Source organism: Podarcis bocagei, assembly GCF_964188305.1.
Source record: "Podarcis bocagei genome assembly, chromosome: 8".
NCBI lineage: Eukaryota > Metazoa > Chordata > Lepidosauria > Squamata > Lacertidae > Podarcis > Podarcis bocagei.
In genome coordinates this window covers 77,816,494-77,830,791 of record NC_138133.1, presented here as the reverse complement: position 1 = coordinate 77,830,791, position 14,298 = coordinate 77,816,494, and the positions used below count along the sequence as shown (strand labels likewise).

General features: G+C 45.6%; 1 protein-coding gene and 1 long non-coding RNA gene across 2 annotated transcripts in view; both read left to right on the top strand.

The window, feature by feature from the left end:
• The window catches only part of LOC308593208, a 171,624-nt gene that overhangs the window by 147,099 nt on the left and 10,227 nt on the right, over window positions 1-14,298 (top strand). The window lies entirely within an intron of this gene.
• The window catches only part of HAS2 (hyaluronan synthase 2), a 41,932-nt gene that overhangs the window by 17,407 nt on the left and 10,227 nt on the right, over window positions 1-14,298 (top strand). The window contains exon 2 of the mRNA XM_081204730.1: window positions 7,697-8,323. Coding sequence (XP_081060856.1) covers window positions 7,697-8,323 — 627 coding nt within the window. The remainder of the gene's footprint in view (window positions 1-7,696; window positions 8,324-14,298) is intronic.

Here is a 14,298-nt window from a genome sequence, read left to right as displayed (position 1 = left end):
GCAGTCCAAGTGGGAGATAACCAGAGCATGCACCACTCTGGTGAGGCAGTCCGCGGGCCTTAGCCTGCGTACCAGATGGAGCAGGTAAACAGCTGACTTGGACACAAAATTGACCTGCACCTCCATGGACAGCTGTGAGTCCACAATGACTCCCAGGCTGCACACCTGGTCCTTCAGGGGCACAGTTACCCCATTCAGGACCAGGGAGTCCTCCACACCCGCCCGCCTCCTGTCCCCCCAAAACAGTACTTCTGTCTTGTCAGGATTCAACCTCTTGACAAGAAGCAAAAGGTCCCTCAACTCAGGACCCAAACCCTGGAACCACAAAAAGCTCAACAACTTTGGCCAACCCTTCCCTAAAGAAAGCTCAACAACTCCTTGCAATGATAATGGGTAGATCACAGCCAGTCTTTTTTTACTGTGAGTATATGACAGTCTCTTGGGAGTCCAACCAGATTTCAGCTAGAGTCCAAAGAAATTTTCCACACCGGGTACCACCTGACCTTGCTATGCCACTGCATAATTGTTTTCAATGGAGCCAGTTCACACGTCCAGCTGCTCCATCATCTGGCACTGAGAAACCAAGTGATGGACACAGACCTGTAAGAAACAGCCTTGAAACTTCAAACTGCTGGCGACACATTTTAGGGTGTGACTCTGTAGATCCTGCCAGACCAAGGGTTTAGATCTTTTAAGAATGTGTCTCCATTACAGAATCTGGAATAAGCTTTCTCTCTCTGAAGCTGTACATGAAAGCAAGCTTACTGCCTTCTTTAAACCTCCCCCACTCTTAACTTTAAAATCTCTAAAAAGGGTTCCTTTCTCTTTGACTCCTGTCCTTGTGATCTGCTAGAAGTGATTGAATATGTCCTTTTCTAAGTTATAAAAGGGTGTAGCCCCCATCCTCCTCTCCCCCATGCCGTAAAGCCCTGTAAGACAGAAATGTAAACAGTTGATGAGTGTTGTATGGCTATAGTTAAGTAGAAAATCTTTTTTCCCAGCCTTTCAAAGGGATGGTCCTCAAGCATATAATGATGTCAGAGGGTGTAGTTCCAAATCAGATGTGGCCAACAGATGGTGTGCTGAATATTATCAGCATGCACACAGAAAATGGTGAATATAAGGAAAATGTGAATAATGGGGAAAGGGGCAGAAGTTTGGGGATGGGTCTGGCTACACTGCCAGAGTCTTCGGTTTAGGAATACATTTCAGTAGAAAAAGTCTAACCATGTGAAACATCAATATGTTTTCTTAGCTAAGGCAGCAACCCTAAACTCTGCATTAGAGAGGTAAAGATAAAAAGGTAAAGGACCTCTGGACAGTTAAGTCCAGTCTAAGGCGACTATGGGGTTGTGGCACTCATGGCTGAGGGAGCCGGCGTTTGTCCACAGACAGCTTTCCAGATCATGCAGCCAGCATGACTAAACCACTTTTGGTGCAATGGGACACCGTGACAGAAACCAGAGCGCACGGAAACGCTGTTTACCTTCCTGCCACAGTGGTACCTATTTATCTACTTGCACTGGTGTGCTTTTGAACTGTTAGGTAGGCAGAAGCTGGGACAGAGCAACAGACAGAGCTCACCTCATCACATGGATTCGAACTGCCGACCTTCTGATCGGCAAGCCCAAGAGGCTCAGTGGTTTAGACCACAGTGCCACCCGCATCTCTCTGAAGAGAGGAAGTCCCACTGAACTTGGTGGAACTCTCGTTCTGATAAAACACGTAAGATTATGCTGCAGAGACTGTATATAAGGGCACATTACATGTGCACTTCAGAATTCATTAAAATTCTCCATTAGGGCTCCTCCATTATCCACCAGTCCTGGCCATCTTGCTTGCCTTCTTACCTGTAACCAGTCCAGCGGGTGGCACTGACTGTCAGCCTCCTCCTTAGTCTCAAGTATTAGAAGATTTGGGACAGACAAAATAATAATAATAATAAAAGTTATGCCTAATAAAGGATTTTGAATTGAATTGAATAATAATAAAATTTTATTTATATCCCGCCCTCCCCAGCCGAAGCCGGGCTCAGAGCAGCTAACAACGGTAAAAATAATACAGTTTACATAAAATCATAATCAGTTAATCGAAATACATTCTAAAAACAATTCATTCTAAAATCAATTCAGCGTCAAATTAATGACAAAGTTCTATGAGGGTTACAGAAGGAGGGGGTCAGACTGTGCTTTGGCCAAAGGCTTGATGGAACAGCTCTGTTTTGCAGGCCATGTGGAAAGATGTCCTGCAGGGCCCTAGTCTCTTGTGACAGAGCGTTCCACCAGATCGGGGCCACGACCGAAAAAGCCCTGGCTATGGTTGAGGCCAGCCTAACCTCCCTGTGGCCCGGGATCTCCAAGATGTTTTTGTTTGAAGACTGTAAGGTCCTCCGTGGGACATACCATGCGGTCCCATAGGTACGAGGGTCCTAGGCAGTGCATAGTTAAACTGTGGAACTCCCAGAGGAGGTAGTGACGGCTTTAAAAACACATTAGACAAATTCCTTGAGGAGAAGCCTATTCATGGGTACTAGCCATGATGGCTCTGCTCTGCTTCCACAGCTGAAGGCAGCAATGCTTTTGAAGACCAGTTGCTGGAAACCACTGGAAGGCAAAGGGCTCTTGTGTCCAAATCCCACTTGATGGTTTCCCACAAGCAACTATTCAGCCACTGTGAAAATAGGATGATGGACTTGATGGGCCATTGGCCTGATCCTGCAAGCTCATACTATGTTTTTAGTGTTGTTGCCCTTGTAGTACACAGCTGTGAGAAGGAAGGAGGCAATCAAGAATTTGTTGTTGTTGCTGTTTAGTCATTTAGTCGTGTCCGACTCTTTGTGACCCCATGGACCAGAGCACGCCAGGCACTCCTGTCTTCCACTGCCTCCCGCAGTTTGGTCAAACTCATGCTGGTAGCTTCAAGAACACTATCCAACCATCTCGTCCTCTGTCGTCCCCTTCTCTAATTAACACTCTGAAGGAATGCGAACCGAAACATAGCAACCCTTTGGAATTCACACTTCTCTGAATTTTTCAACTTAGCTGTCCAGTCTTCACGTAATGCATACAAAATTCATATACTATGGCAAAGATTGCATAAGAGGCATACAGTGGTACCTCGGGTTACATACGCTTCAGGTTACATATGCTTCAGGTGACACACTCCGCTAACCCAGAAATAGTGCTTCAGGTTAAGAATTTTGCTTCAGGATGAGAACAGAAATCGGGCTCCGGCGGCGCAGCGGCAGCAGCAGGAGGCCTCATTAGCTAAAGTGGTGCTTCAGGTTAAGAACGGACCTCCGGAACGAATTAAGTACTTAACCCGAGGTACCACTGTATATTACTTTAAATTGCATACAGAAATGCATTGCATTGGGCAAAATTGCACACAAACATTTGTATAGTAGGAGAAATTTGCATGAGGTTTTTTAAAATATAAGATTGTCAAATTGTTGTGGAAATGTAGAAAACTGAATTTATGATTGGAAAAATGAGAAGATGAGAGAACCTGAAATTGACAGATTACCCACCCCTAACTACCACCTTCCTTTTCCTCCTCCCCACTATTTTTATCTTTGGATCTTGACTGTTTTCACACACAAATACTGCATCCTGTAGAATTCTATCTCTTACATTTTATCTGCACAATCAGAATGAATTTCAGGAACCAAAAAGTCATTCTGAAAAATATGGTCTTTTAGCTGTCTGCCCCCAAAATGACAACTAGGCATTCCATTTTGGTGACTGTAACCCTGGTTCAAGGAGCCATTTGGTACCGAGCTTATATATCTGAGTTTCTAACTCTGGGGTCTGAGGAGTATGTCACTTGCTGCTGACCCCCTCTACTGTGACGCACTCACAGTTCCAGGCCCATATAAGCCTATAGCCAGTTTTCTGGGAGACAGTTCCATTGAACTCTTTTGAATAGACTTGTCTAGGCTGAGTGGACTTGAAGGGTTGTGCTAAGTCTTGCCCTATTGCAATGCAACCCAGGTTTAAAGCAGAGCTTTCTGAGATACTGTCTCCCCCCATGCAATGCAAATCTATGCATCTTTACTCAGAGGTAAGTGCTGTTGAAATTACTTCCACCTTTACACAATGCTATGCATACTGACCTGGGAGTAAGCCCCATTGAGCATAGTGCAATGAATTTCTGAGTAAAGATGCACAGTGCTAAGCAGCAAGTCTCTCAGTTCCTGGAAAGGTTTCAATATATACACTTTGCTTATTACTGTGGTGCCTTCACATCTTGTTCACTTGTTAAGTCTTGCATTCTTGTTAGATCATGCATAACTTGCAGAGTTTAGCATTACGGAGATTCCAGAGACAGACAAGCTAAGGATGCCAGAAGTTGCCAGATTCTATTTCAAGTTCTGAAAGGGCTCAGCCTATATATAGTCTGACACCTCCTTTCTCTCTCTCTCTTTTAAAAAAGACCTTCTAATATTAGTATAAGCAACACGGAAGAACAGCACAGCTGATGAAATCACTTTGTGCTTCAAGATTTCTCTAGCAAGTTAAGACTTGAAGCGGGAGGATATTGTACAATTTTTCCGAGACACTTGTAACAGCCAACTGACAAGTGTACGGATTTTTGGAAGTCTTGCTCATGGTTTTGTCACCTTGGAAAAATGATTGCTCTAGGGCTTTGTTTTTAAAGGGGGCGTGTGTGTGTGTGTGTGTGTGTGTGTGTGTGTGTGTGTTTAGGCTTGAAAAAATATGGGGTCACTCTTGGTAGTTTATATTTAAAATTCATGAAAGCATAACAATAGGAATTCTGGTGTGTAACGTAATACAGGTATGATGTATTTCAAATGTACGAAGCATTTAACATACATTTTCTCAGTTCTCCCTCTTACAGTCCTGTAAAGCAGGCAAATTTTATCCCCGTGTTGTGGAGGGAACGTTGAGACCAAGAAAACAGATGATCATACAAAACACCTTGTGAATTGATTGCTGTGATGAGCTTTGAACTAGGGAATTGCACACATTAGTTAGCTGCTACACTGTATATTCCTTGTACATGCAATTTATAGGTACTAGGAAAGCTATGAAAAGGACCACTCTTTATTACACATGCATTGGGACTTAGCAGTTCTAGGTCAGAAATCTAACAAGAAGCCTTAATGGGAGCATAGTGTCTAGATCACAAGAAGTATCGAATACCTCTCTATGCTACTTTTGTTGGACAACACTTTGAGTACTACGTCCAGTTCTATCAGTTTAAGACTGATATCAGTAAACTGGAATGTGTCCTGAGGAGAGTGGCAATGATACAGAAAAGGGAGTGGAAATCTAGTCTTATGGAGAGAGGTTGAAGGAGTTGCAAGATATGATTATAAGACTATATGAAAGCCTTTTTTAAAAAACTGTCATAAAATGATCAGATATGTTTTCCGTCAACTCAGAGGGTGGTACCCAAGTCAAAGGGATTTATTAGACTAAACATTAGGAAGAGCTTCCTGGTGGTACAATCTGTTCAACAGTGGACCTGATTGCTTCAAATAGTGCTGGTCTAACCTTCATTGGAAGCTGGATGGCCACTTATTAGGGATGCTTAGCAGCAGAGTTCCTACATCAGCAAGGGTTGGACTAGATGACATTTGAATTCCAACTCTCTATGAACTACAAGAGGTAGTTAGAAGCAGCTGGTTATCTTGGTACTGCAGGACCAGGGAGAGCTCCCAGAGACTACAGGAGTTACATCCCAAATAAGATAATTTAAAGGGACAGCACCCTGGAATTGAGCCATGCAATGTGGCACCACTCAATGGGTTTAGACTGCGGCCACTGCCAATTTCTATTCCTTGGACAAAATGTTTGATTCACCAGTCCCTGGTTCAATCTCCTAACTTGATTCCTGAGGGGCTCAAGGATCTCCTAGGTAGACAATCCTGGTTCAAGTCCATAAATAAGAGGTGTAGTCATATGGGGAGAGGGATAAGAAACACCATAGTTTGTAAGAATAGGCAATTTCCTGCTTAAGTGAGCATTATCCACTAGTTTGTTTTTCTTGTTTTGCATTTTGGTCTGTGCAACATAAAATACAGCCGTAAAAAAGGACCCTTAATGCACATCTGTCTCAGAGGAGATAAGCAGAATTGCATCCAGAAATATAGTTTGCTTGCATCTTCTCTGCAGCTGCTTTCAATTGTCCTCTGGTTGTACCCTACATGAACCAGGTCACGTTGACCTAAGAAAACAATGCGATGTGAGGCACCGTGGTGCTGATCCAGATAAACCCAGGTCATTTAGAGCCCTTACATTTGTAGGGGAGCAGAACATCAAATGGGGGGGGGGAATCAAGGGTGAATGACACTGACTTGCATTTTTTTCTGCTTTTGCTCTTATTTGCAAGGCATTTTAAGTAGACACGCAGGGACCTGAGATCTGCTATGTTCCCCTGGCACACACAGTTGCAAATACCCAGTTGCCACTGTCCAACATATGAAAGACCATCACATCCCACCATGGAGCCCATAACAAAGCAATGGTTTATCTGGTGATTATTGCCTGGGCTTGTAGCACAAGATCCAATCAACAGGTATCAGACAGGACTAAGTAGCAAGTACAAAAGTTTATTGACAAAACCTAACATTTTCCAAGATATTCTATAGAAACGCTTTGGGAATTTTGAACTACATTTCTCATGGTGAAGAAGTAGCTTTTTATAAGCTCAAAATATGATTCATTTGGCTCTGTTGTTAATGCATCATCCAAGATAGATAAATACGCGCCAGCATTTTATGTAGTTTGAGTAGAACTATAACCAGATTGCACATGATTGTTTGCAATGATTCTACCATTATTGCTCCCTGTTTTTTCAATATTACATATGTCCCCCCTTAATCGGAATCTGGAAGCTATAACTTGCAGCTTATAGCTGTGTCTTTGGTGTCATAAACCTGTTTCCCTCTAACTAGCTGTGGGGAACTTGTGGTCCTTCAGATGTTGTTGGTGAGGCTACCTGACCTCCCTGTGGCTGAGTCGATGCTGCATCCCAGGATGGAGAAGGGAAGGGGCAGAGGTTGTAGCGAGTTCAGTGCAAATGCACAGGTGGAGCCTACCTAGTGCTCCCGTCTGCCTGTTTGCACCGCACCAGCCTCACTGCCCCCGTATCCAAGAATACAGCAGCAACTCAGGCAGAGGAAGATCAGGTAAACGGCGTAGCCTTGCCATGCAGTCCACTGCTACTCCATCTCCCATCATCCCTGACTATTGAAAACATCAGCTAGGGAGTTGGAGTCCAACAAGTGCGACAGGTTTCCTTAAAGGTAAAGGGACCCCTGACCATTAGGTCCAGTCGTGGCAGACTCTGGGGTTTTGGCGCTCATCTCGCTTTATTGGCTGAGGGAGCCGGTGTACAGCTTCCGGGTCATGTGGCCAGCATGACTAAGCCGCTTCTGGTGAACCAGAGCAGCACATGGAAATGCCATTTACCTTCCCGCCAGAGCGGTACCTATTTATCTACTTGCACTTTAACATGCTTTCGAACTGCTAGGTTGGCAGGAGCAGGGACCGAGCGCGGGGATTCGAACTGCCGACCTTCTAATCGGCAAGCCCTAGGCTCTGTGGTTTAACCCACAGCACCACCTGCATCCCAACAGGTTTCCTTATCCCTGCCTTAAACTAACCCGATCATCTCTTTTATCCAGAAGTATGCTTAAGTAACCATGACCTGTCTTGATCCATTGCAGATGCATTGCGAGAGGTTTCTATGTATCTTGAGAATACTTGGAACCACACTCTTTGGGGTGTCTCTCCTGCTTGGGATCTCCGCTGCTTACATTGTTGGCTACCAGTTTATCCAAACGGACAACTATTACTTCTCCTTTGGACTCTACGGTGCCATTCTGGCATCACACCTCATCATCCAAAGCCTGTTTGCCTTCCTCGAACACAGGAAAATGAAACGGTCTCTTGAGACACCAATCAAGCTGAACAAAACTGTTGCCCTTTGCATTGCTGCCTACCAGGAGGACCCCAACTACTTAAGGAAGTGTTTACTTTCCGTGAAAAGGCTCACCTACCCTGGAATTAAGGTGATTATGGTCATCGATGGGAATTCTGAAGATGACGTTTACATGATGGACATTTTTAGCGAAATCATGGGCAGGGATAAGTCTGCTACTTATGTCTGGAGGAATAACTTCCACCAGAGAGGCCCGGAGGAGACGGAAGAGTCGCATAAGGAGAGCATGCAGCAAGTCACTCAGCTCGTCTTGTCCAACAAAAGTGTCTGCATCATGCAAAAATGGGGCGGGAAAAGAGAAGTGATGTACACAGCGTTCAAAGCACTGGGGAGAAGCGTGGATTATGTGCAGGTAGGTATGAAAAAGCCCTTCTTCACTGCCAAGTAAAACAAGCCTCCAAAGAAAGCAGGTCTTGTACATCTTGTGCTGGACGTTGCAGTGCGTAGCCTATCCTAGTCCCTCGGTGAACAGAGCACCCCTTTCACTCTCCATTTGGAAAACAGCAAGGCTGTTGAAAAGCTTTAGCTTCTGAAATAGTTAAGGCTGGTCAGATAGTACACAGTGACACGTCATGCTGTTGCAGGGCCAGTTTTAAGGGGATGGGCAGAATCTGACACTGAGCTGTGCAGTTACTTAACTTAGAAGCGTTCACAAACCATAACAAATTCAGACACCAGTACACCGGGGTGTGTGTGTGTGGCACTTACGTGCCAAGGCCCCATGAACCAGAGTTCCCTAATGGACAATAAACACATGGACATGAGTATTTTGGTTTATGGGTTCAAATAAGCCACAACTTTATTGGTTACAGATGTGAGCGGTTTGGCTTAGGCATTGGGTGAAGCCAGGCTAGATCTCTACTCCAACCTGCCTGCAGGAAGTCCATCTAAGAGTAAACCACCAATAGGGGGAGCCCTATGACGTACATCAAATAGGGGTACCCCGAGGGGTTCCCACTGGGGTTGTGACATGGCCCTAGCCCACGTCCGACAGAATTGGACAGAATCCACACCCCCGGATCCCTTTAACAGGATACCCTTACTGAGAGGGGCAGGCAAAGGCCACAACCTCCCCTCCATACGTGCAAATGTATATGTGAACCCGGTCTTTGGGTGGGTGTTTGATTTTCGTTGTTGTGTATACTGTGTATATACGGACAATGACAATAAATTTATCTAAATCCAAACAAAGGCTTACCCGATGCCTAACCTCAATGCCTAACCTCACAAAGAGATTACCTTACCATATTCATTGCATACTGGACCTTAACTCATGGTCCAGTATGCAATGAATATGGTAAGGGGAGCACCCCAAAACCTGCAAATGATATCTACGATTACCTGGACCCCGAAGCATCACACAGTTTGAAATTGGGACAAACATTGTGGCAGCCATTTCTTCTCTGAATGATATTCTTTTCCCAACCATATTTTTTTTAAGCAGGGATAGATTATTTGCCTCTGTTTACACATGCTTCTGTTTACCATATCTGTTTGTTGGCAGTTGTTTCTAAATCCATAGATTAATCACTTGCTGAATTACATAACCTGCAACAGCAGTTGGTGGGGTGGTAGCACTTCTCTGCCCTATCACCTGTGTTACTGGGAAGGAGAAGGGAGAGGTGGTGGTTTGGCCAGCGCAGTGCAAATGCGCTGGCAGAGCCAACTTGTACTGCTGCCAAGTGCGCTTGCATTCTGCCAACTCGCTCACGGCCATCTCACCCTTCCCAGTACATTGCAGTGATGCAGGTGACAGGAGGTCAGGTAAACACCGCTGTCCTACCTTGCTGAGCACTGCTGGTAACCTATATGATGGCTACTAGCAGAAGCAGCTTGTGAATGAATCAGGGTTATAAGACTGCAAAGACAGCAGTTACAGCCTCTCAGTGGGCTATTGGTCTGAAGAAGAGCATTGCAGTTTGAGTGTGGGTTGCTATTTACTTGTCTCACATAACTGTTTCAGAGGGGATCTCCCACTATCTATTAGCTTACATCATTAGGGGAAATACTCTGTTTCTGGGAACTTACTTGAATTCAAGCCAATTCCTTCAAAAGGAGAAAGCGATGGAGCTACACTAGGGAGTTCCCGACAAGGAACTGTAACTGCAGCTGATCCTAGCAGAGCTCCCAGTCGGAAACAAAAAGACTCACTTACAAAGGGACACTCTGGGTTTCAGTTTTAAGTGCCCAGCTGTTCCTTTGTAGCTGCATCTAGAGGTACCCCATACCTATGATTGGGTATAGGGCACAGTTTGTCAGAAGCATCTCAGCAAGCAAACTTGGGACTCACACCAGGCCCAATTTACACCCACAGTACAGAGGTTTCACCACTGCTGAGCTACAGGAAGTAGTGCAACTCATGCAACACGTTGGCGATTAATATACACAGAGTAATAAATTATACATTCTTTATCAACCTTCTGAGAAAAATACAAAACATTAAACAAAGCCACAGAGACTTGCAAACTACCCAACCTAAGATGAACCTATAATGTCTGGTTTCAATAGGTTTTTCAAATGCTTAACTCAGTCTTTTAGATAAGTTCACGCAGATACCAACAAAAGGTAAGTTCGGTGTTATTCACACTACCAAGAGATGCTAGTGGAGTTGTAGATAGATGTTAATGGAGTTGTAGATGATAGGGTGCCGGCGTTTTCCACTTGTTTCGCCCTGGCAGTCCAAGTAATCAAGAGGCCGATGTTGCCCCCCAATGGGGCCCTTTTACAGGGGCTTGCAGGTAGCAAACTCCCAAGATAGTTTTCCGGGCTTCTTCAGTGGTCTAATCTCAAAGTCTTGATACGTATATCGCTATTCAGTCTTCTAGAGAATACTCTTTCTTGGCTTAAGCTTAAGAGACTGATTTGCTGAGCTACAGGAAGTAGCAAGTTAACATGGAGAAATGGAAGGGACGAGAGGCTGGAACTGAGTGGGAAAGGTTATGCTTTCTGTGCAGAAAAGTCCTAGTTTCAACCCCAGCATCTCCAGGGAGGAGATTCCTGTGTGAAACAGAGGTGATGGGGGGGGGAGGCATCTTGCCCTCAGGATTGTGGGTGTGACGTCACATGCACATGCCTCCCCACAGCCAGTGAGGCACCCTTTTCCATAGGGAGGAGCTCAGAGACTCTGCCTCCACATCTGAGCCCCACTCCCGGAAAAGGATGCCTCAGTTGATGGTTGCAGAGGGCGGAGCAGAACTGCTTCTCTCTCGGAGGCAGCACCGCTGCCACCTGCCGGCTTTTCTCATTGACTTTGTGGGTGTTTCCTCCCCCACAATTACATATTTTTGTGGGTGCCAGGGCACCCTTGATCCACTGGAACTGGCTCCTATGGAGGTGTTTCAGTGGCAGCAAGTTTAGATGATAGTAGACGAGATCGTCCCATAACCTGACTGTACAAGAGTGTCCTATGTTGTTATGAAGGGGTTGACCAACCCCCTATCTCTGGCAATCTTTTTCTGCCTCAGTTGCTTTTAAGCAAAAAAAATATAATGGGTACCCAATCCAATGGGATTGAAGTTGCCTCACTGTGTTATTTAACTAGGCCAGTTTCTTAACTGGTGTAAAAAAAAGCTGCCTTCGTTTATAACTACAAATTGTTGAAAGCATCATTTGTGTTGCTGCTGCTTGCAAATAAGGTGTCTCTTAGAAAGGTCATAGAATCTTAGAGCTTGAAGGGACCCAGGGGTTATCTATTCCAACCCCCTGCCCTGCAGGAATCTCAGCTAAATCATCCATGACTGATCGCCATCCAATCTCTGTTTAAAAGCCTCCAAGGAAGAATACGATAATCTTTATTGTCATTGTCTCATACAGAACATAAGACATTCAAAAACCAACAAGCCTGCTATCCCAGCTATCCCAGCCTGGTTAGCCCCCTAAAAACTGACACCCCATTTTTAAATACAATATACTCCCATAGAGACTCCTTACACTGTGTTTAAAACCAAAATCGTATCTGGATAGAAACTGTTTCTCGGGCGGCTAGTCCTAGTCTTTATAACCCTGTACCTTCTTCCAGAAGGCAGAAGCTGAAAGAGATCATTTCCGGGGTGCGCACTATCCTGCGCTATCTCTGCAGCTTTCTTATGGCACCTGGAAGCATGGATTTGATCCAAGGTGGGAAGAGTGCACCCAATTATTCTCTCCGCAGTCTTTATAACCCTGGACAGCATTGTTTTTTCCCTGGCCATGCAGCTCCCAAACCACACACACGGACCATAAGTTAATACACTCTCACCAGTACAATGGTAAAATGCCATCAACAGGTCCTTTGAGAAATTGTTTTTCCGGAGGATTCTCAGAGTCCACTGTTCCACTGTTTTTAACAGCTCTTACTGTCAGAAACCTTTTTCGAATGTTTAACCAGAATCTCCTTTCTTGTAACTTGAAGCTATTGGTTCGAGTCCTACCCTCAAGAGCAGATAAAACAGACGTGCTCCATCTTCCATGTCACAGCCCTTCAGATATTTGAAGATGGCTATCATAGCTCCTCTCAGTCTCCTCTTTTCCAGGCTAAACATAACCAGCTCCTTCAAGTGTTCCTCTATACACTATACCCCTCTATTCCAGGAGAGGAAGACTAGCATCTGTACCAGTGGTGACTGGTGCCCAGTGGGGCTGCTGAGGCAGAAGGCAAGGGAACTACAATATGGGAAACCAGAGCCAATGACCGACAGCCCCCACCTCATGGCTGGTTGTAAATAAGGAGGCAGACAGGTGGGGGGTGGGTTGAGGTTTTGGGGCACTGCCCCATTGGGGTTATGGAGTGGCCCTACCACAGTCATTAGGGTCTGGGAGTCACCTGCCACACAGAATTCACCCCAGTCCCTTGAACACCCAACACAGTGTCAATTTGTGGCAGTGTCTTTGTGCCACAAATGCCTCACACCAGGGCCTGCCTATCTGCATTCCTCCACAGTGAAGAGCCTTGAACTTTGGTAGCAGACATCAGCTTTTGAATCCTCACTCAGCCCTGAAGCTCATTGGGGGCCAACATTTACACCATACAGTCATACCTCTTGTTAAGTTTGCTTCAGGTTAAATCCTTTCAGGTTTTGTCCTGCGGCGACCAGGAAGTACCCGAAAGGGTTACTTCCAGGTTTCGCTGCTCGTGCATGCGCAGACACTCAAAATGACTCCACTTGCATGCGCAAAAGCGGCAAATCATGACCCGCACATGCACAGACGTGGATTGCGTTCTGCTCATGTTGCGAATGGGGCTCCGGAACAGAGCCTGTTTGCAACCAGAGAGAGGTACCACTGTATATGTAAAACTTCTGTAAAAAGGTAAAGGACCCCTGACAGTTAAGTCCAGTCACAGATTACTCTGGGGTTGTGGCATTAATCTCGCTTTACAGGCCAAGGGAGCCGGTGTTTGCCCGCAGACAGTTTTTCTGGTTCATGTAGCCAGCATGATCAAGCCGCTTCTGGCGCAACAGAACACCAAAACCAGAGCAGCGCACGGAAACACCGTTTACCTCCCCTCCGGAGCGGTACCTGTTTATCTACTTGCACTTTGACGTGCTTTCAAACTGCTAGGTTGGCAGGAGCAGGGACCGGGCATCAGGATCTCACCCCGTCGCGGGAATTCGAACCGCCGACCTTCTGATCGGCAAGCCCAAGAGGCTCAGTGGTTTAGACCACAGGGCCACTAGTAAACGCTCATGACTTCCCTCAAAGAATACTGGGAGCTATAGTTTGTTGCGGGTGCTGAGATGTTGGGAGACGCTCATTCCTCTTGCAGAACTACAGATATCAGAATGGCTTAACAATCGGGGGAAACTGGCTCGGTGTGAGGGGAGTAGAGGCCTCTTTAACCACTCTCAACACCCACAACAAGGAGCTCCCATAATTATTTGGGGGAAGCCATGATGGTTTAAAGTGGTATCGTGGTACTTTAAACATGTGAATGTGGCCTATTGGGACATTCTTCTTTCTGTCTCCTTCCCTCCCTCCCTCTTTCTGTCTCTTGGCCCCAGTCTACCTCTCGTGAGTTTTTGAAAGGATAAAATGGGAGCAACCCACGCCCATGTATTCCTCCCCAAAGCTCAACGGCAATTATAAATACAAGTAGCCTGCGTGAGTTAGTTCTTTGTAAGCTTTTTGCCCCTTACATTTTACCAGGCCTAGTAAGGAAGGGGGGGGGGTATGTCTATGTCAGATGCAGCCCAGCTGGCAAATAATCCTTGCCTGCAGCTTGTACTTTGCAAAGGGGGGTGGGTGGGTGCTGCCTAATTCATTTTTAAGTGAACGGTGTCACTGAGGCTTTAAAGGCCAAGCTTTTGCCTTGAGTGAGGTAATGCAGCTGTAAAGGATGAAGCCAACACT